The sequence below is a fragment of the Centruroides vittatus genome, unplaced genomic scaffold, assembly GCF_030686945.1.
Source record: "Centruroides vittatus isolate TY-2023 unplaced genomic scaffold, ASM3068694v2 contig_2682, whole genome shotgun sequence".
In the NCBI taxonomy this organism is placed as follows: domain Eukaryota; kingdom Metazoa; phylum Arthropoda; class Arachnida; order Scorpiones; family Buthidae; genus Centruroides; species Centruroides vittatus.
In genome coordinates this window covers 1,186,715-1,210,709 of record NW_027121707.1, presented here as the reverse complement: position 1 = coordinate 1,210,709, position 23,995 = coordinate 1,186,715, and the positions used below count along the sequence as shown (strand labels likewise).

At 32.5% G+C, this 23,995-nt stretch overlaps 1 protein-coding gene across 1 annotated transcript in view; it reads right to left on the bottom strand.

Annotated features, from left to right (window-relative positions):
- Nucleotides 1-23,995, bottom strand: part of krz (beta-arrestin protein kurtz) — a 50,125-nt gene that overhangs the window by 7,886 nt on the left and 18,244 nt on the right. The window contains exons 3-6 of the mRNA XM_067266192.1: nt 7,594-7,624; nt 7,443-7,503; nt 3,179-3,420; nt 937-1,064 (exon numbers count right to left, since the gene is read on the bottom strand). Coding sequence (XP_067122293.1) covers nt 937-1,064; nt 3,179-3,420; nt 7,443-7,503; nt 7,594-7,624 — 462 coding nt within the window. The remainder of the gene's footprint in view (nt 1-936; nt 1,065-3,178; nt 3,421-7,442; nt 7,504-7,593; nt 7,625-23,995) is intronic.

Below are 23,995 nucleotides of genomic sequence, written 5' to 3'. Positions count from 1 at the left end.
TGGATCAAAGTATTTTTATTCCTTTTTTTAGCAAAATTCACAGATATCCACAGATTCGTGCATGCACGGTGTGGCAACTACATCGAAAATCAGAAGTTACAAGTGTTGCTCATAACTTCTGATTAGTGCATCTTTATTTTTGATACAAGTTTGTTTGTTTTCATACGTCGAATCATAACATGCAATAAAAAAAATGGGGTTCCTATATAAGAAAACGAAGTTGAATCCATTTGCATCAATTCTATGATGAAACTGATAGACTTCAAGGGGTCCAGAAGATGGGACTAACATTTTTGGTTAATGAACTTTTTTAGGGTGTGTATTCTTCAAGTTATTCCAGTGGATTGATTAAAATTGACCACACTATATATCAAAATCTTTAAATACTCAAATTTTAAAAATGTATCAACACATTGTAAACGAGAATGCTGAAATTTTTAAAAAAGAATTGAAATTCAATTTTAATAATAGAAATCTTTGAAATTCTTGAATTGTCTTTGTTTATATTACAATTCCTCATACCAAAAGAAAAGGTAATAGCAGCAATTCATGAGAAAAATTCATTGAATTCATTCATTAAATTCATGAGAAAAATTGCAATAATATAACCAAAACAAAAGTATCGATAAAAATTAAGTAATCTAGAGTTTTATAAATGCTTTATATAAATGTTAGATGTGTTGCCAATTATGCTACCTTGGACCCCTGATCTTCATTTCCAAAATTATTAATTTTGACTAATATATTAAAATTAATAGTTCTAGAAGCAAACGTTGAATAGAGGTCCAGGTAACATAAATGTTAAATTTTTACCATATGTAACAGATATGTTTAAATTATATTTTCAGATCTGCATTCCATTCATTATATTTATTTGCATTTCAAACAGAACATTATTACAATCAACTAATTTTTAAGCAAAATTTAAGAGAGTACCTTTTATGTGGCTTTTCGTCGGGTGTATCTGCTACATACGCCTTCAATTCATAATCCACTCCACATGGTTTACCAGTATCTCCTGGTGCTGGTTGTAATGTGACTGAGGCTGGACAATGAGGAGGCAGCTATATAAATATTTATTTCAGATTTTAATTATTATTAATTCAAGAAACATTGTTAAGATATAAATATAGATAGACATGTATCCATGAAAAGCAGTTTAAAATTTACTGGAAAATAACAGAATATTACAAACTATATTATATGAGGGGCATCCAAAACAAAGAACGTTTGCACGTAGCGGCCTGCACGGGTAAATTATTGCCACTGATTGAAGGTCAATTTGTTTCTTGATGTGTTAGCTTAGCACCTGTAGAGTTTTGACAATGGCAGGTTTATTGTTATTGTTTTCCCAAGGGTTAAAACATGTACAAAAATAGATAATCTCACCAAATGTGAGGTGTTATTTGTTTTCTAAATGCGAAGAAAGTTCATTCTATAGAAATTCATAAACAAATCGTGGAAGTGTATGGTAATCGTGTTACAAATGAAGCGAATGTGTGAAAATGGTGTTTAATGTTTAATCAAGGAAGATAATGAACAACCACACTACTGCATCCACTCAAGCCGTGCTTCAGAAATTTGGCTGGGACATTTTCGACCACCCACCATACAGTCCCAAGCTGGCTCCCAGTGACTTTCATCTCTTTCCCAAGTTGAAAGTGTTTTTGAGTTGATTTGGAACATTTTGTAATGGATGAGAGGTGAAAGAAGCTGCCACTAACTGGCTAAAAGAATGGCAGTAGAAGTCTATGAGAAAGCAATTTAAAAACTAGTGTTGCACCATGATAAGCAGTGTAATCATAATGGTGTCTACATTGAAAACTAACAAGTCTTGTAATAATTACTTAATAAAACTTTTACTATCATTACTGTTTTTTCCTTTTTTTTTATAGCCAAATGTTTTATTTCTAGATGCCCCTCAATATATATATTATGTTTTGTGTACTAAATAATATATCATTTATAATACTTTAAATGAAGAGTTTCCAATCCTTTTTGCTTGTTGATTACTTTCCAAATTATATTTAATTCATCAACACTATTATGTACAGATACGAAATTAGAATAAGTTACAAATAAGACAGAAAAAATTCAAATCGAAGTTAATATTTTTTCTATTAAATAGAAATCAAAATACAGAATTATGCTAAGTACTTTATCAATCTTTAAATCATGTTACAACATAACAGATAAACATTTGGGTCATTCAGTAATATTGAGAGTAATTAAATAATTCAGTAAAATTAAATTAAATTTTCTGTAATATGCTGCTGCTGGAAATTTAAGCAACAAACAGAAAATTGAGAATAAAATAAAAATTATGCACCAAATCTAAATGAAATTCACATGGAAGATGTATGATAACAAATGACAATTTTGTATGCAACAAGAGAAAATTCTTTTGAACATTTTGTTAAATTTATTAAACAGCAATCGTTTACATTACCGTGTACTGTACAAGTATGAAGTCATTTCAATAACATGCTTGATGTCTGCAAGCTAAAATACAAGCTTGGAAGAATTCATGTTATTGATAAGATTGTCAATGATACTATGAGATTTTGCAAGATTAATTGCAATTCGTGTAAAAGAGAGAGAGCTCCCTCACAAGAATGAAGTAATTCCAAACGTTACAATATTTTTAATTTCACTGACTATTAAAGAATGGGTCTTCACAAACTCCTTAAGAGTTTGCAAAGAGATGTTCAAATCTGCAGTCTTCCTAGAGTATCCAAAACATGTTCTATCAGATAAGGTTGATGGTTATCCCATTTGAAGAATTGTTTTCCTCTGTAGTTATTCAGCTAAGAAATGAGTTATGTTTAAAAGATTCTAAAATTAGGACCTCTTAACATTCTGTGAAGTTCAACACTTGATGCAGGCTTTTAAAATTTGGAGGACCAAAAAAAAAGCACGATATATCCAAATCTGTGATATAACAAAGGGCTACCGTATATCAAAAACTTTAAAATTACATTCCGGATCTACTCGTGATTTAAAAATTTAACTTTAAAGTTACACTTTAAAAAAATACATTTTATATTGGTGAAGTTTTTTATTAATTCAACTCAAAATATAACTGTAAAGTTTTAATTTTTCTATCATTGGCAGAAGAATGCTCAACTGTACTGTATATACAGAGATTATTATTAATTTATAAAACTGTAATGCTTACCTCAAAATAAAAAGGATATGCATTAGGACCAAGCTTTTTTATGAGTCTTTCTTGTAATCTTGTCATTGGGCGTTTGTTGTTCGGATCCAGCGGATAAATTTGTTCGGATGCTAAATACAAATCTTTGCGGAATGTCAAACCGAGAACATCTAAATCTTCTCGACCGTAACGAAATGCTGCTAGCACGTGACCGAATACTTTATGATCCTTTACGAAGTCCGGATCGATCAGCACTATGCCATCTAATCAAAATTAGAAGTTTTAAGTTTTAATTTTTACTTTGTCTACTGTTTCTATATTATAATAATTAATTCAAACTAAAATTAAGATTTCTATCAAAGCCTATAATTGTCATTCAATTATATATATAGTATCTCGTTAGTTCATTTCTGACGATGGCTGCATAGATAGCTGAAAACATTAGAAAATTAAAAACATTTGCTGGAACAGGGTGAAACTTTTTTATTTTTATAATACCTCATTTGAAATCTTGACAAACTTTGTAAAATTCTGTTATCTTTACTCAATACAATTCAATATAAAATTTTTTGAATGTGATTATTATTTAAGAAAATCAATTAAAATTTTAATTTAAATAGAATTAATAGAAGATTCACATTTCAAAATTTATTAATGGTGATAATCTTAAATGTAATTTTATCCATTAAATGAAATTTAGATCGGGAATAGCCAGCTTTTTGCATAGCCCTGCTAATGAGTTGCAAATCTTCTTCCCCTAGTGCTTGGAAGAGAGAAGGTAAGCTCTCCGCATGAAGGAAGTTATGGCAGAGTTCACATAGTTTAAAGGTTGAAAGGCTGTTGCAAAAATAATTTGCGGTGCGTTGTTGTTTCTAAATTCCATTTTCTCTGAAATTGTGCTAAAAATAAGCTATTTTCACAATCTTTTCTTAGCAACAAAAAGGATCTAAAAATAGCACATTCTCCAATACCATTTTTAGGCCCCGTCTCTCTAAATATAGTACATCTTTTTAGAATGAATGGTTTTATTTTACCGTTAACCACACAACAAATGCCAAGAAGACTATTATACGACGACAGAGATACTTTTAAATTGAATGAAAAATCTGGGGTCTACCAAATTCCACTAAAACATGATCTGTCGGGAGAAGAGACTACATAGGGGCTGGGGCCAGAATGTTAATTTCTCGTATCCTAGAACAACAGGAGGACGTCAGAAACAGTAGACCGTCAACAGAATCGGCAAAAAAGTACTTGAGCAAGATTATCAGCCGCTCTGGGCCCAAAGTTACAACAATCAGAAAGAATTATTTATTTGGGAGAACCTCTACATGTCGGCTTTAACACTGTGCAACACAACAACTCTTGAAATCCCACAAATATGGACAATTTTATTCAAGCAATCTAATCTACATCTCTAGAACATCATTAACACTCTCTACACATATTTGGGGATATTACATTACTCTTATTGCTGTTCACACATATTTTAGAATTCTTATTCTATTTCAAATTCATATTGGTATTCCATCCACGCACTTTGTATAATTTCATAAGTTGTTTGAAAGCTCAGAATTTGAAAACCATTGTATTCAGTATTCACCCGATGATGGTAGCTTTATGCTATCGAAAGTGCTTGTGAACTCATTTATACTTTAAAGTCATTGTCGGTAATGCCACGACTCGCAAGCGTAATTACGTTATACAGTTAAGTGTTGGCAAGAAGTTCGCATTACTTTTATCACAATAAATAATTGCTCATTAAATTTTATGTTTATTTTACTGGATTTTTGATTTGTTTTGTGGTATTCTTATGTTTATAAAAAGAAAAAAATTTCTCTAATAGGTTTTCATATTGATAAAAAATAAATATGATTTTATCAGATTAAATCTAATGATAGTTCAGCCATTAATAAAAATTGTGAAACTACCTACCATACAACAAAAGTATCATCTGACTATAAAGAAACAGTATATCTAAATAAAATGTTAAAATTTACACATAAAAAAAAAATGTCCATTTATTTGATCCTTAGAAATGAAAAATACATCTGAGGAAAAAAGCAGCAACTCGGAAACATTCTGCATTCCTATACATGATATCTGTTTCAACACCGATTATTCTTACATTGGCTAAACCTCCAGATTACTATTAGCACGCATTTTGAAGTATATGACTACACAAGACTAGAAAAAATTTATACAATGTGGTCATTTGCATTCATTCAAGGAAATGAAGCACGTAAAAAAATCTTAATTTAGCCAAGATAACAGAAAAATGCTGGAAATTTATCTGCACAGGAGAGACTGTATTATTCACTGACATACATGCTTTCCAATGCTAGAGATTTGTATTCAAATACAGGTATACCTCGAGTTATGTCGTTTTCGATTACACGTCGTTTGTCAAAAAAGTATATGGAAAAATAAAAATCAAGTTTAAGTCATTTTATTCGACTTTACATCCATCCGCCACAAATATTGAAGTCGTAATATCACTAGAAAAGCATTAAAAGCACATAAAATCATATTAAAATATGTACATTTACAGTAAATGTTAATATAAATCATCATAAATCCTAGAGAACGAAACACGAAAACATCTGTGTTTCTGTGTCGTCGTCTTATTTAGCGGTCTTTAAGTGCTCATTATTGGCATTTTCCACCATAGTTTCGACTTACGTCATAACTACACGAGTAAATTCGACTTAAGTCGTTTTTCGACTTACGTTGCCTCTCCTGGGACCAATTACCGATGTAAGGTGAGGTATACCTGTAACTGAATTTTTTATTTGGGATATTTATATTTTTTTCCTTAAATTTCATCCTTTCTTTTAATTGTTAATTTTCGTGCTTATTTATGTGCATCCCATTGCTTATCATCAATAATCTGTCCCCGAAAATCAGACATTGTTTAAAAATGTTAACTGGAAGCTTATTGCCATTATTTTAAATGAAAACAATTATAATACATTACAACACCAACTCAAAACCTGGACAAATGTTGAAGCGAAATGACTGCCAGATTAGATTGAGCTATATCACCGCTACTATTAATAATTAAATGCTAAGTAATTTGGCCCTATCTCTAATAACTATAAACATAAAGATGAAACTACTATATAAGTGATAACAAACAGATCTTTCATACTTTTCATTTTTGTTTACAATACTGTCACTGCTGAAAACATGTAAAAGGTCAGTTTGTCGCCAGTTATTAACAAAATTAATTGATAAAAATTATTATTATTATTATTATTATTATTTAGCAACATTAAAATAATGAAAGCAATAGGAGAATTAATTAGTGAGAATGATTTGTATTACAGGCATCTTTAGTGTTACGAGAACACAAATTTATGCAGATCTATTATATACAAATGCGAAAGAATTAATACTGAAAATCTAATTTTATCTAACCAAGTGTAAGGGTGAGACTATGCAGACGCGAGCGAGCGAATTTTCCGAGCGAGCGAGAATATGTGGCGAGAAGAGGCGAGACGCGATAAATATCAAAACCTGTCAGATATGTACAAGAACCAGAATTTCGCTCTCTCCAGCGTTATTTCTCACTTCTCGCTTCTGTATGGTTTTCCTTTGCAAAAACTAAATCGCTCGCAACCTCTCGTTCGCTCTAAATTCGCGTCTGCATAGTCGCACCCTAAGTTATTTCCTAAATTATCAGTTAGATCAATATTAGAAAATCAGAACAACAATTACTAGACAATTCTAAATCACTTCCGTTATTTAAATTGAGGTAAACTTCGTTCATTCAATAATCCAGAGATTTAAAAAGAAATAAGCATCGATTAATTTGACTATATATACATTTTATTACTGTTTATAAAACACTATTTCTTCACGTAATAAACTATATACATAATCGCCGGTGACATTTAAAATTTTGAAGTTATATATACACACAATCAAACAGAGTATTTTTGCATATTTTTATAATAAACTGCTTTAAAATATGTATCAATTATATGAACTTAAAAGTATTTTAATGAACTTGTTATCTATCCTTTTTAACAAATCATCACTCAGTTTTTTCATAGCAGGTGACATAATTAACTGTTCCCAGCACAATCAAAAGCCATCAGAAGACAGGATAAGTGTGTCACAGCAGTTTAGATAATTAGAGCAATTAGTACATTACCAAAGGTCATAGTTTCGGTTCCCATCCAGACTAAACACTGTTTTCTTCCATTTGAATTGTAGTGCGCGATAAATTTAAAAACTTAAAACATTTTATGCTCTAAAAAATGTTAAAATTAGAACTTACCGATTGGATCGACGTGACTAATATGATCGACAAAATCTCTCTTTCCTAAGTAAACTGTTATCTGTAAACAAAAATTATAATAATTCAAGTAATAGTGTATTTGAATGATTTTCGAACATTAGAAAATAATAATAGTACACGATATACATACTTTTCCATTTGGCGAGCTTTTCTTGAATACTCTGTAAAAACCAAATTGTTATATTATTTATACAATCTAAATATTTATTATATATTAACAAATAATTATAATAATACAAAATTTAACGTGTAAACTCATGTTTCAACACTTTCTCGGTAACTAGTTATGAAAATACATCTTATAACAAATTGATTGGGGCCACAAATCTTATATTATTATAAAAATCAAAAAAGTGTTTTATTTCAATGGATAAAAAAAATAAAAATTATGTTTTTTATTTGAAAATGGTTACACAAATGCTTCTAATTATTATAAAATTTATCTTTTATTAAGAATTACTTTTAGATCTAGATTCTTCATGGATTTACTTTCACATTAATTTCTATCAAATGACAGATTAATGTAGAAGTAAATCCTTCATTGTTTTCTTTACAAATAAATATAAAAAATGATTATTAAACATTATTAGAATAGTAAATGATGATAATTATTATAGCTTAAACACAGTTAAAGATAAGGCCGGACTTGGAGGTATAGCCTTTTAGGAAGAACAGGGGAAGAGATAGTGAGGGAAGGAGAAGGTTTAAGATGGAGGGATAGAAGAATGGAGGGAGGAAAGGAGAAAGATAAGAGAAGAGAGTGATCCGTGGGTGCCTGTCAGAGACCACTTAATGAAATAACAATGATACAGAGAATCCTGCATGGATTGGATATACATTAATACGGTGGAGAGGCGACTGGAGTTAATATTAGGAGGAGTGATACAGAGAGAGATGCCAATAAGAGAGACCCGTACAAAATGATAGCGGCATCTAGAAGAGAATTAATATACAATAGGTGTAGCAGGATAGCGCAAATAATAAGTGCTGCTCACATGGATAATTAAATAACATTGGGAAGCTGAATCAGAGGATTCCAGCATAGACGAGAAACCGGTTCGGGCAAAGACCAGGCCTTTGAAAACCGACCAACCGATGGTACAAGTGAGTTTAACCTTAGAACCTAGGTGAGGGTTGTAGGAAGGTAGTTTGCCTGACTGAGCTTGTTGACTTAGTTAACAAAAGTTTGGAATATTTTACTGTCTTCCATAAAAACAATTAGTTGACATGGCCAGTTGTGTTCTTTATCTTCCACAATATTTCAATGATGATGCAATCCAGCTAGCACAGAGGATATTCAAATTTTTCCCCTTGAACAGAATGATATTGTTATGAATGTAAGTAAGTGCCTTCCAAATTGCTAGGGATTCAGCATGGTTGATTGAGCAATTCTTATTAAGTTTGTAGGCAGCCTCCCAGAATAGCTTTTTCTGGGGGTCCTCTAGGTAGATGGCTCCAATCACCAGGGTGGAGTAGGTGCAGCTGTCTGTATAGAAGCAAATCCCATTTGGTGATTCAGTGGGGTGTAAGTTGAAGTTTGAACTGATGTTGCTGGCAGAGTGAGTGGTGAGTTGGCTGATGTTTAGGCCAATTCCAAGCTTCATAACTTCATTGACCAGGAAGTGACTCGAATCCGGCAGTTTGTGGTCGCTGATAGTCTTATAAATCAGGTCCAGATTGGTATTGGCCACAATCGTATTCATGATGAGGTTTTTTATGTACTGTACATTATCACGAGGTGGATAGGAGTGAGGCCTGTGATTACCAGTAGGGCGTCTGTTGGAGCAGTTTTATAGGATTTTGTAATAGCAATTGCTGCAGTCCACTGCACAGAGAGAAGTTTCTTGCGAATGTAGACTATATTCATTGCATATCTCCAAACTCACAGCTGTAGGTAAGGATGGACTCTACGGCACTTTTGTAAATTATCTTGCTGTTCTTATTGTTGAGGCCCCAGTAATTCCTGGCGATACACCTAAGGCGTTGTTTGGCTCTAACCACCTTGCTGTAAGAATAGTAGATGTGGTTTTTCCAAGTAAGTTTTGGATTGAGTATCACTCCAAGGTACTTAATATTGTTAACATTTTGAATCTTTTGCCCATTGATCTTGATGAAGGACTTTTTCCAAGGAGGATTTGTCTTTGGGAATACCACGCTGGAGCATTTGTTGTAATTGATGATTAGGTAATTTTCTTCACTCCATTTGTGCACCTCATTGAGGAGGTTATTTGTATAGCACTGGAGAGTTTCATGATTTGGATGAGACAGGAGGATGATCGTGTCATCAGCATACCCCTGTATATAGGGGTTGCCACCAAGACTAGTGTAGTTGTTTAGATCTAGGATCCCGTTATGAAGGATATTCCAGAGAAGAGGTCCTGACTTAGAGTCCTGGGGCATCCTCTGGAAATGGTGGTCCTGTGAAGAATCTTTCCAGCTTCAATAGCTAGGGCAGTCCTTCCCGTGAGGTAGCTTTTTAGTAAGTTAAAGATGTTGATGGGGCAGTGGGCAGCCGCAAGAGTGGCTAGAATGGCTGGTCACCATGCACGGTCGAATGCCCCTTTAAATTGATGCTGACCATCATAGCCTGATGGCATATGGCAGCGGTTGGCTTTATTAATATTTTGTATAGCAAATCAATAAAAGTGACAAATACAGGTATACCTCAGGTTACGTCATTTTCGAGTTAAGTCTTTCTCAATTATACATCATTTGTCAAAAAAATATACAGAAAAATAAAAATCAAGTTTAAGCCATTTTATTAGACTTTATGCCTGTCCGTCACAAATATTGAAGTCGTAATATCACTAGAAAAGAATTAAAAGCACATAAAATCATGTTACTGTACAATAAATAAGAATAAAAGTATATAAAATCATATTAAAATATTCAGAATCAGAATCAGCTGTTGATGCTGACAATCCACAGCCATCTACGTCCACAATGTATTTGTTATTTAACCTAACGAAATAATTTTATTGTATAATGTCTTAGAGCTAGCCACATTCACAGAGAGTCCGTGATGTACTGTAAACATTGCAAAATTGTAAACATGTACTGTGCTTTTATATGTAATTTGTAAATTTAGATTACTTTTCTTTTCTGTAATGTATTAAAAACTAAAATTTATTTATCTGTAAGCTTAAAATATTCTTATTAACCATATATTATTAAAAATGCATTTATAAATAAAATACAAAACTGGGAATAGTTATTTGCAGTTTAACCTAGTGATAAGTAAATTCAAAGACAAGTAAATTTGACTTAAGTTGCCTCTCCTAGAACCAATTACTGACATAAGGTCCTCACCTTATGTCAGTAATTGGTATCTGTATATCTCACCTGTATATTTTAGCATAGTTAACAACATTTGCAAACATTTTTGAAGTGTCTTTATTTTTAATTCTGTAATTGTAATATCAAAAACAAAAAGCAAAAATAAAATTAACAATATTTAATTTAATATATATTTATATTTATTTAAATATGTATATAATTATAAGATAAACTTGTAGAATTTACTTGGCTCTTCAAATTTAGTTCAAAGAATTTGAAAAGTATTATTGACTTAAATAAGGCCATGACAATAGCCCACCGAGTGGCCGAGTGGATAAAACCATTGAACACTGGTACAGTAATACCTCGATTTTCGTTAACTTCGGTTATTGTTTTTGTCTTATTTTTTTTCATAAAAAATTCGTCTCATTTTCGTCGATTGCCTCGGATTTTGTCGGCGTGCCAAGTGGCCTTGCTGTTAATTTTGCGAAAACAAAGGGCCACCCATGCATTTTCCAGCTTGGTGTGGCATTATTTCTCGTTGTGTGAGCATTACCCTGCAACAGCCCTGAACACTGGGAGTTCGGTCATGGGTTTGCACTCCACCAGGACAGGCTGGCCACATCCTAATGAAGTTTTCCGGGTTTTCTCCACATCCGTAACACCTGAATAGGGACTAGTTACCCTTAAACAGACCTCTCGGAAGGCATTATGCCCTGCAATATGACCATATAAATGCATACAACTACTATTACATGACAATTACGTCGCACGTTACAATGGGGTAATATAGGCTACCAACTAGCTTCTACAAGACAAGACATTACCTCACGCATCTAGCCAAACAATTCCATTGCTTTCCTTTAGATTAGTCTTTTATATTAATTATCTATAAAATGTATTTTGGTATGTATTTTGGAGTGTCTAGAACGAATTAATTGAATTTACATTGCCTCAATTCAAATAATTGCCTCAGTTTTCATCGATTTCAGATTTTGCCAATTGTTTTCGGGCGGATTATCGACAAAAACCGAGATATCACTGTAGTCGGTTGTGTGTTTGCAGCTTTCCAATAGGATGACCACATGGAGTTTTCTGGGTTTTCTTCCCATTTATGACACCTAAATAAAGACCAGATTCACATAGAAAGTCTTCCCAGGAGGAATTCCCTCTCAGCAGATTGCCCTTGTGTCACACTGCCATATATATAAAAGCAAACAAGCAAGCCAATGACAATATGATTTATATATTTAAAATGACCAAAAATTACTATTTATGTTTCTATACAGGCACAATTCCTGCCGAACACTAACAATTTTTACAATGAATCACATTCTCAATGTGCTTCTTGATCCTAATATATTTTTTAACAAAATTCAGATTTATACCAATTTCAGACAAATCTGCATGTAACAATATGTATATAAACTTTTCAGTAATGAATGATGTCTAAATAACAATTGATTTACACACATTGAAAACAATTCATCAAAAAATCTGATTTTATAATTAAATAAGATGATAAAATTATTTTAACAGTCAACCTTGTAAACATGTATGTGTTTCCCAATGTTTACATTATTGCTGTGTCAAGGACACCACATGTGCTGACCATTTTACACTATTTATATCACCGGGCAGTTCAGCTAGGCTTGTAATTACGTGCTAAAACTTTTATTTGCGCCATAGCATATTATTCATTATTTTATTTGAAAAGGCGTTCTCTTGCTTTATTTTTACGAGAGCATATTTCTATAATAACAGTGAAATTCTGGATCGTCTAAGCTGAAATTATCTTGTCTTAAATGTTCAAATAAGATTTTGATATATGTAATCTAGTTCAGCTGGTAATCAGGAGAGGAGCATTATCTAAAATTAACAAAATTATAAATTCAAGATTTATGTAGCAAAATGAATCTCTCACTTTTTGTGTTTCTAGTTTAAATTTACCATATTTTATGGCATTTAAGATGCACGGACATATAAGACATGCCCCCATTTCAGGGCAGAATACTTAGGGAGAAATATTTAGTGTATTTAAATCACCCCACATAATAAGATAAACTATTTGTCATACTTGCCACAGTTAAGTGTTGTTATAAGTACTGGACAAGAATAGGTTACTTCTTAACTTTGAAGAGTTAGATATGTATGACAAATAATTGATTGAAATTGCCTCATATTATCTAATTAATATTTACAATAATTCCATTTTAAATAATTAAAATTAGTAATAATAAAAATCATTTAGTTATTGTGACATCATTACAATGTTGAGCTGCAATTTTAAAATTAAAATATGATTTTAATTTTAAAATGTGAGATCATGTAAATATTGTACACCGTAGAGGATCGAGTGATATATTATTAATCTCAATTTATCATAAGGATCAATTCTATACCAAATTTATCGTTCTATAAAGTAGGGTAAAAATTTTGAATGGAGATCGTGTGTCTTCTGGTCCCGACCGGAAGTTCGTATATAAATAAGTCAGGGCCTCCAGCCCCTTAGATACATAAAATCAAGACCAGATATGGAAAGCTAACTCTGAGATTAATGAAGAACAAACCGACAGACAAATGACAGTGGGAATATAGGTCTGCAATTTGAAAATCACAGTCCAGTAATATGTTTAATTATACAGAGTTCAGACAAGCTAAGTTTCTGTGAAATAGCAGTCATACCATTACTATAGAATGCATTGTTTTTCTTCATTCTTCAGATGGACAATAGAAGAACTTGTTCTGAGTTGGTCATTTGCCATGGATGCTCTTACCATGCAGTAGTAGTGTTATTAGGATTTCAGTTCTTAAAGAATACATGCATTTCTTTTTCAGAATTGAAGTCAGTATGAACATCCCAAATACTTGACCTTTTCACTATCAACTCTGGTGAAATCCATGCCCAGGCAATCATAATCCATTTGCATGTCATTGCAATTTCTGACCACTTTATCTTTCTCAAAAGCTTTATACCAGTGGTCGCCAAAGGGGTCAATGCAAAAATTGAAACTAAAACTCACTAACTCACTAACTATACATATTATTATGCAGATTTAGAAAATATTTATATCCCAGAATGGATTATGGTGCTATTTTCCGCTCAAATCGAAAACGTCGACATCAACTTGCAAGATGAGCTTATTGAATTATTAGCTGATCTTGAAGCAAAAACACTTTTTAAAAAATTTAAATTTGAGCAATTTCTGGATGAATATAAATACAGTAGAGCGTCGATAAGTGGAACGTCGGTAAGTGGAATGGCCGGAAAGTGGAACGATTTTCAGTCGGACTGTGTTGTGCTGAATCGAATGTTTTTGATACTAAATTTACTTCTAAAGTATAATTTTCATGTTTTTTATATTCTTTAATATATTTATTTCGTTTGTACAAAATGCAGAAATAATTTTTAACGATACGATAGCCTCGATAATTATTATAAAAATTTTCGTTAGGCTTAAAATCGACGAAAATTCAACACGAAGCGACACGCAACGGAGAAAAATTCAACAGGAAGCGACACGCAACGGAGAAAAATTTGAACATCGGACAGGTTAATGTATTTTTTCGTACAAAGTCGGAAACTGGAACAAATCATTAACTGGAAGGACCCCAGTCCCCAATTGGTTCCACTTATCGACGCTCTACTGTATAATGCAAAAACACACAAAACTTTGTGATATGGTAAATCCTGTTTTGCTGGCATTTCTAATTTCATATATGGTTGAAGCTGGTTTCAGCCATGATAATTACATCTTAACCAAACAGAGAAATAAGTTGAATGTGGAACTTCGAGGAAATTTAAGACTAAAACTTAAAAATTTTGAACCAAATATTGTTAATCTTGCTAAGGATCATCAACTCGCTGATTGATCACCGATTGACTTGTCTCGCTGATTGTCAGTTACAAAAATTATTAACATACGAATGCTATTTTTTAAATAAGGTCCGTTTTTTAATAAAAAGAAAAATACTGTAAATATCATTAAAATATATTTTTTCCATATTCTACATACTTTTTTTCTACTTTCTACATAATTTCCATTTTTGTTCGAATATTTGTCATACCGCTCAACAATTTTTTGAATTCCGACTTTAAAGAAATCTGCCGCCTGTGAAAAAGTCCAATCCATGACTGCAGTTTTCACTTCTTCGTTGTCGTTGAACCACTGACCACCAAAAAACTCCCTTAAGTATCGAAACAAATGAAAATCACTGGGTGCAAGGTCTGGACTGTAAGGTGGATGATCCAGTTGTTCCTATCCAAAAGAATTGATTAGACCTTTGCATTTGTGCAGAAACATGTGGTCTTTCATTGTTATGGAGCAACATCACACCAGAAGACAGTAGACCACGCCACCTGTTTTGTATGGCACACCGGAATTTTCTCAAGGTCACACAATATGCATCAGAATTGATTGTTGTGCCTCTTGGCATAAAATCCACTAACAAAATCCCTTTCCTGTCCCAAAAGACATGATTTTTCGTGCTGAATTTGACTGTTTGGCTTTCACTCTGGTTGGCAAAGATGTGTGTCGCCATTCCATTGACTGTTGCTTGGACCACAGGAGATTGACCCAAGTCTCATCTCCTGTAACAATGGGGTCCAACAATTAATCTCGTTCCTGATCGTATCGAGTCAAAAATGATAAAGCACTACCCAATCTTTTTGTTTTGTGATCGTCAGAAAGCAGTCTTGGAACGCACCGAGGAAACAATTTTCGATAATTCAGTTTCTCCGAAACAATGGTATACAAAACTGATCTTGAAATCTGTGGAAATTCAATTGATAACATTGAAATCGTGAATCGTCGGTCCTCTCAAATTTTGTTATCCACATCACGAATCAAATCTTCAGAAATCAGAGGAGGTCAGCCAGGGCGTGGCTCATCATGCACGTTAACCCGCCCATCCTTGAACATTCTTACCCATTTTCGAACTTTCACTCATAGCATTATCACCGTAAACTTCACAAATCTGATGGTTAATTTCCGCTGCTGCCAAGTTTCTTGCACTCAAGAATCGAATAACAAATTATATCTCACAGTCGGTGGGTGACTCAACTTTCTTAAACATTATAAACTTTTACAGCTCAGCACACAGTCGATACCCTCAACAATTTTTTTGTGCTTTGTGGCTTTGTGATCTTTTTTGGGTTAGTCACAACGCGTTGTGGCTGTTTTTACAAGTGCCAACAACATGAATATCACATTGTGGATGATTTAAAGAGACCACAATGTGTTGTAGACATTTTTTTGCTCAATGAGCGTTTTCGTTCTTTAAGCCTAACATATGTACAACTTCAGGGTTTTCAATAGTGTGCACGCAAAGGTAATACAATATGCTACTAATATATACATGAGAGACTGTATTAAGTTATTTTTCATGTTGCAATATGGACTGTATTTATTTTAGTTACAGTTAAGTATTTTAAAGGATATATTTAGGAGTTGATATATCTTAAGGAAACAAAACATTATTTTGAATTAATCACATTGATTGGCTATGCATTAGAAATATTTAGGATAAAAAATTAAAGTAAAAGAAATTCACATAAAAGGGCATTAAAGAACATTTTAAGAAACGTTTTAATATCCTGCGAGCGCTTTCGACGTATTTATAAATGTCGTCTTCAGGCAGAACCAGAATCAAATAGGTTTTCGAACAATATGCATGACAATGTTATGTGAATTTTAAATCTAATACTTTATCTTAAACTTATGTTCTAAGCAGCTCATGCTGGTTTTGTTCCAATTTAAAAATTTGTTCGAAAACCTATTTGATTCTGGTTCTGCCTGAAGACGACACTTATAAATACGTCAAAAGCACTCGCAGGATATTAAAACGTTTCTTAAAATGTTCTTTAATGCCCTTTTGTGTAAATTTTTTCTCTTGAATCAGTAAAAATGTTAGCATGACATCAACTCTATGTATTTAAATTAAAGTAAATTTTCAACACACTAGAACCTTTTTATATCCCAGTAAGAATAAAGGTTTTGGCCAGTAGAATCTGGAATTCTACTGGCCAAAACCTGATGAAGATCATGAATATGATCGAAAACGTTCGTTTTAACTAAAATTTATTCTTACTGGGATATAAAAAGGTTCTAGTGTGTTAATTATCCTTCCAGTGATTTTGTGAAGAAGTTGTTTTAAAGTAAATTTTAAAAGATAAAATAGAACCACATTGTAACAGAACCGAATGCACGGCCACTATTATTAACCAAAATAGGAATGATTTTCATCTCAACTATTAATAAAAACTCCCAATACCCTAAACTATCAAAACCAGTATGACGAGTATTGATATTGGTATCAATCTTAAAGTATAGACACTAGCCGGTATCAGCAATGGGTATCAAAACTGGAAACCTTGCTGGCTATCTGTGGTTTTGAAAAGTTTAGTATAATTGAAACTTTTAATTTTAACATAAATAACATGCTTTATTCTTATTAGTTATTATTAACAAATTATTAAAACTAATTTCTAATATAAACTAAATGTTACCAATATTGTATCAGTTAACCCGCACGTCTAGCGAAACAATTTGATTGCTTTCATTTCCTGTTTGGCTCGTGGTGGCTCATGTCTCGTTAGGATTGGTCAAATCTAAACCAATAGTGATCGTTCTGTAAAATCCGTTGGATTTGAATGAGCAGTGGATTTGACAGAGCTACAGATGAGCAGGGACGCTGATTGGAGGACTGCTGGCCACTGGCGCACATATATAAAGACAGTTTAGGCGGGAAAATAGAAGCGGCTTTCATCTGGTTAAAGAGAATGCATCATCTCACCAATGACAGGGGTGTGATACCCAAAAGTGTTAGTGCATCGTAAGGTGTTTTTTTAACAAAATTATATGTGATACGAACAATTAGCAATCATTGGCACTTTGGTTTCGGTCGCAATTTTTTGCACGTCAAGTTTAGTAACTTGACTCTGTTAGCTCCATCATGGGACTGAAGAAAGTTTCCAGAGCCAGCAGGCCTTTGAAGAAAAAGGTGAGGAACATGACTGAATTGAAAAAGGAAATCATTGAAAAATATGAGTGTGTCATTAAGATTGCCGAAATCAGCCGCATGTACAAGAAGTCGCCATCCACAATAAGTTCCATTATGTCGAAAAAGGAAGCGATAAAGGAGGCTAATGTAGCAAAAGGCGTAAATGTACTAACGAAACAGCAATCTCAAACAATTGAAAATGTTGAACAGTCATTATTAATTTGGATCAAACAAAAACAATTAGATGGCAATTCTGTTTCGGAGACAATGTCAAATAGCATTTAACGATAATTTTGATCGTTGATTCCAACACACCTCACCGTCTTTCATACACGAAGAAGAGTTTTCAGAAAGATAAATACCATGTTAAATGTTCATTTATTTATTATATTAGTCTTATATATTCATTTTATGTTCATTTCTTATTGTTTTTAGTATTAAATGCTATATTCATTCTCTAAAAAATGTTTTTGGTGCGTATTTTAGTGTCTCTAGAACGAATTAATCGGATTTACATTGATTCCTATGGAAATAATTGCCACAGTTTTCGTCGGTTTCGAATTTCGTCGATTGTTTTCGGACGAATTATCGACAAAAACCGAGATATTACTGTATTGATATGGTATCAGAATGTTCCTAACTATAAGCACGAAAGTACCTACACGAACCTACAGGAGTGCTCCACGCTTTTATTTTTGGTCGCATAATACCAAAAATACTGTAAAAGCTGGAAAAAAAAACTTTTTTTACTTTTTAGTACATTTATCTCAATAAAAAGCATTACTTTAAAAAAGTTTTTTTCTTAATATATTTTTTATTTTCTACTTTTTAGTTATACTATATGTATGTAACACTGAACTATCAAAATTCTTCTTAGTTTAGCATTTAATTTTATGTGTATTGTTCTCTGTGAGATTTGTTTCAATTCAAAAAAGATTTAAAGTCATTTAAATTTGATATAGTGAGTGATTAGTCCTCTCGATTACTTCAGTGATAAAATGCTACCTCGAACGTGACAGCTTCTATAGCCCGCAAAATCGCTGATAAGGTGGTTAATAAAAGTAGCAAAGACTAATATCTTTTATGTATATTTTTTATATTTTCTTAAAGATTAAAGATGAACTTTAGCTATTTGATGGAATAACCATATTCTTTGTCTTCACATCTGTTCCCATGCGTACGACGGCAAATAACAGTCGTGTTGTAGTGCCATCCGTTATCGGATTTTATTTACAAATTTTAATTGTTCGCTAATTGTTAGAAATGTTTGCAAACTATTAAAAAATGTACTGTCGGTGGCAATACACGTGTGCAAAGTTTCGACTAGATCGGAAGTTGGGAAATAGCCGAATTGCAACTTTTTACCTGGACAGACAGAGTAAGTTAATAAAAATCTTTAATAATGTGAGAGTGCAATGGTAAACTTACTATATATGATTGGCAGAATATAGACTATGTATCAAATTCTGACTGGTTGTTAATGATATTTTTCAATGCTTATTCCTTTATTAAGTACATAAAGGATGATTCATTTATAATGTCACTGATAAACATCGGGGAAAGCACATTTATAGTAGTTTGTTTGCGGTAGGTGTAGAGTTGTAATAAATAGACGTTTTTTTATAATGTGAATCATCACTCCATATTTCCTACCCCCTATTTTGTATATAATATTATTATTTGAATAATAATTACTCAATTCTTGAAATCATTCAATTACTAATCCTGCAATTGTCAAAATCCAATCAACCTCAACACTGGAAGCAACAGAAGCTTCAAAAATGTTTACTAATTATTAACTGATCCCTAAGTGAATTAGATACATTTTTAGTTTATAAATATAAATATGGAGTTAGTAATGTTTATTAGCATTTAAACAAAATAACTGTTCAGATTAGAAGTTTACAGTCTAATTTTAATTTCTTTTTAATTTGAAGTAGAAAGCACAATATTAAATTTTAGTGTTATTTTTCACAATACTACAGCAAAAGAATAATAATAAATAAAATTATGAAGTATATTTTCAAACATTAATTGAAAACCTGCACATGTTAAAAGAAAACAATTTAAACCAGACAATCTGTGGGCTATAATTTGGCAGATCATCTGGTTCTGACTAAATTACAATGACTTCTCACCTATACACCTCTCATTTAAACCACTCTCAGTTATGAGATGTTTTTCACTTGTCCTGACTGAAGCCTATGGGAGATAATAGCTAGGTTGAGGCCGAAGTTCTAAACGCGAAAACGTGTACGTTGGATGTTCGGCACCGCTTTCCTGTAAGCCTAGAAGTTTGACAATGGCCTTTGGAATGTTGAGCATGATTCCACCGACTTTCCAAATGTGTCAAACTTCTAGGCTTACAGGAAAGCGGTGCCGAACATCCAACGTACACGTTTTCAAGTTTAAAACTTTGGCCTCAACCTTGCTAATGTCTAAAATCTCTTATTTGAAGGACTCTCTCAAGTTCTACAAAGGTTTGAGACTAATGTATTTTCCCCTCACTTTACCATTGTGATCGTCAATCAGAAGAACAGATTTTAGATTTTGCCATAGGTCAAACAGGTGCTCAGGAAGATAAGAAAGCAAAGAGGATTATCGTACTGGACATATCTATTTTTGGAAAGAGAATGTCTGCTGGGTATATGTTTTATCTAAACAAATGATAATGTCATAATTATATAACCCTTTAGTGACCATTGTCATGTATGTCCAGACTATTGTTGCATTTCCCTAAAGCTGTTGTCAGGTATGTATTGACTAATAACTTTGGTATGAATTTTGTGTCAGGCCATGATTATTTACATGTATACTTTTAAATTTTGACAAATTGACCTTCCCTGACATATACTCTCTAACTATATCAAAGTAACCTTCAGACGGCCAACGAAATTTCCAAATCCACGTACTTCCAGTTTCTGCCCTATGGAGATTTTAACAAAGAAAAATACGGTACTGTACTCGGGCCCCACAGGCCCACTTTTGCAGCAAAACTTGATATGCTCATTAATTTCTGGGTGACATAGGTAGCAATGTTGCAAGATTTTATTTTGTATTGACAAGACTATGTCTTGTTTATACAATTACAGTGCTGTCTGGCTTACCAGCTTAGAGGTTTGAAGGAGTAAAAGAGTACATGTCAGGAGTTGCAATTTAGCATAGCATATTAGGTGCCCAAATCATGCATGCATAAAAAAAACCAGACTTGTAGGTACTCAGGGGACCAGGAACAGAGTCAAAATAAAATACAAAATGGCGAAACTTTCTACAAACAATTGTACAAGGCACTAGTGCGAGATTTGTGCATGCATTGCTTTTTGGGAATTTGGAAATGAGAACATCGAAAAATTGAATTTTGACAAATGAATCTTTGAAAAAACCCATTTACCTGTTCTGTGTTATTCCCAACATATCTCTGGTCACGATATGCTGACCTTGACTGGTTGACCCGAGATATCTTGTTTCAGCATTGGGAAGTTTTTAAAACTAGATGGTGCTAGTCGTTATGATTTTATAATTTTATATTAAAACTAACTTCCGAAATATAATTTTTTTTTCTTTTTACATTTATTAATATATTTATTTTGTTTGTGCAAAATAAAAAAATAATTTCGAATGATACAATAGCCACGATTTTTTTTCAAAACCAGGAAATTTTCATTACGCATCAACAAAAATTCAACCCAGGCGACACACAACAGACAGAAATTTCGACATTGGATAGGTTAATTTCACCAAAAATGCCTCGTGGACGGTGAAGTTTGAATGATCACATCAAGCCCCGAGTCTCTGAGACATAGTCTTGTCCCAAAAATTGGCCTAGCTATTTTACTTGTTCTGAATTTAAAATAATGCTTTTTAACTGTGGTAATCAATTTTGAAAGGGCTGCAGTTATATTTTTTAACATTATTCATTCAAGTTAATCAATCTCTCTTTTGTACAACTCTCTCACTTATATGACTTTTATCATGATCCCTTTAAAGACATTGCTAACTTAATACAGTGATCTCCCAGTTAAGATTTTATATATATATATTATAGTCAAACCTATCTATAACAGAACCCCAAGGAACCAAACAACTCTTCCATAGTAGACAGGTTTCCACTATACACAGGTTACTTACTACAGGTATCCCTTGATTAATGTGATTAATAAATTTCTTAACGTTACCGCATATATCTTGACTGAACAATCACCACCCGCTAAACAAATTTTTGGTTAATAACAAATATTTTTATTTTAACTTTAATTTTTTCATTCATCTGTAAAAAACTTTACTAAGATAAAAATGAGTAATTATTTTTAAATTAAACTAAAACCGTAGAGCTGCCTACCTTCATCTAACAAACTTATAGACAATTCAGTTTGTTTTTTCCATAAGTGATAAAAACCAAACTGAGTGAAGAACATAATTATCAGCATGTTTTACAACCATTTCAAGTGGATGTAATGTTTCAACAATACGTGTCTGTGACATACTAAGATTTGTTGCAAATTTAGATGTTATTCGTCAATCTTTAACAATTTCTTCTCTCAATCTCTCTAACAGCTTTTGAGAGCCCATATGTTTTGTATCTTTTAATTCAAAATTTCCTGAACAAAACTTTCAAAACCACGTTTGACACATTTGGAGTTTAGAAGCATCTTCCCCATACATGGTATGAGTATTTTTTACTGTTTGTATAGCATGATATCCTTTACGAAACTTAAAAAGCACGCACGCATAACATGTTTGATGTGCATTTTATCTGCAGACATTTCAACTTGATATTATTCAAATGAAATGTGGTGCAAAAAAGTTTAAAATAAACTTCAAAACAAAGAATACAATCTCACATCAGGAATAATGTGTTAAATTTACAACTTACAATTACATCACATAGGGTAGATGTACCAGTTTTGGCCAGAAAACAAATTTAACTTAAAAATATAATCACAAATGAAACAAACTTTTATTGTTAACTGGTACACTGGCCAAAACTGGTACATCTACACTATTTATGTTATGTAAAAACCGCTGTTAATAAAAATATGCAAAAACTTTGTTCAAATCCCAATAAAATTACTGTAATACAGTAGTCATATTTCACTATTCTGTATGGGTATGTGTATTTTTTGATTTTATAATTTATACGTGCTAGGCTTGTAAATTTCTTGCTAAATTTGTGTTAAATTGGATAAAGATACAGATTTTTCCATTATATGGCCCAATTTTCCTTTCCATTTCCACGTTGGACAGGTTCTGCTATATGCAGGTTAATTTACATTACTTTTTGCCAAAAATTTAAGGGACCAAAGAAATATTCCGTTAATGACAGGTTTTCACTATAGACAGGTTTGACTGTATGTACACTAGCGAGGTTGAGGCCAAAGTTTTAAACGTGAAACGTATATGTCGGACATTTGGCGCCGCTTTCCCATAAGCCTAGAAGTTTGACATTGGCATTTGGAATGTCAAGCATGATTCCACCGACTTTCCAAACGCCATTGTCAAACTTCTAGGCTTACAGGAAAGTGGCGCCGAATGTCCGACGTACACATTTTCGCATTTAAAACTTCGGCCTCAACCTCACTACTAACACACACACCATGCTGGGGGAAGCAATTCAGCTTAACTCCAAGATATAGTATAGTAGAGACTCGTTAATCGGAACCCCAGTAATCAGAATTGCCGGTAATCGGAACGATTTTCAGTCGGACTGTGTCGTGCTGAATCAAACGTTTTTGATACTAAATTTACTTCTAAAGTATAATTTTCATGTTTTTATATTCTTCAATATATTTATTTTGTTTGTACAAAATGCAGAAATAATTTTTAACGATACGATAGCCTCGATTATTATTATAAAAATTTTCGTTAGGCTTAAAATCGACGAAAATTCAACACGAAGCGACACGAGACGGAGAAAAAATTTGAACATCGGACAGGTTAATGTATTTTTTTCGTACATAATCGGTAATCGGAACAAATCACTAATCCGAACAACCCCAGTCCCCAACTGATTCCGATTTTCGGTTCTCTACTGTAGTTTCAAAATTTGATTGATATAATAAATACAACAAAAATGACTATCTGATGAAATCATCACAAAAAAAGTGTAAAAAATAATTTACATTTAAGTAAAATTGATCAAAACATTACATAAAAACCTTTACTAAAGAAAACATTAATTTAAATAAATGTTTAATTATATTTTTTATATGTTTTTATCAAGTTAACATTTCAGTATGTACTTAAATAAGAATTAA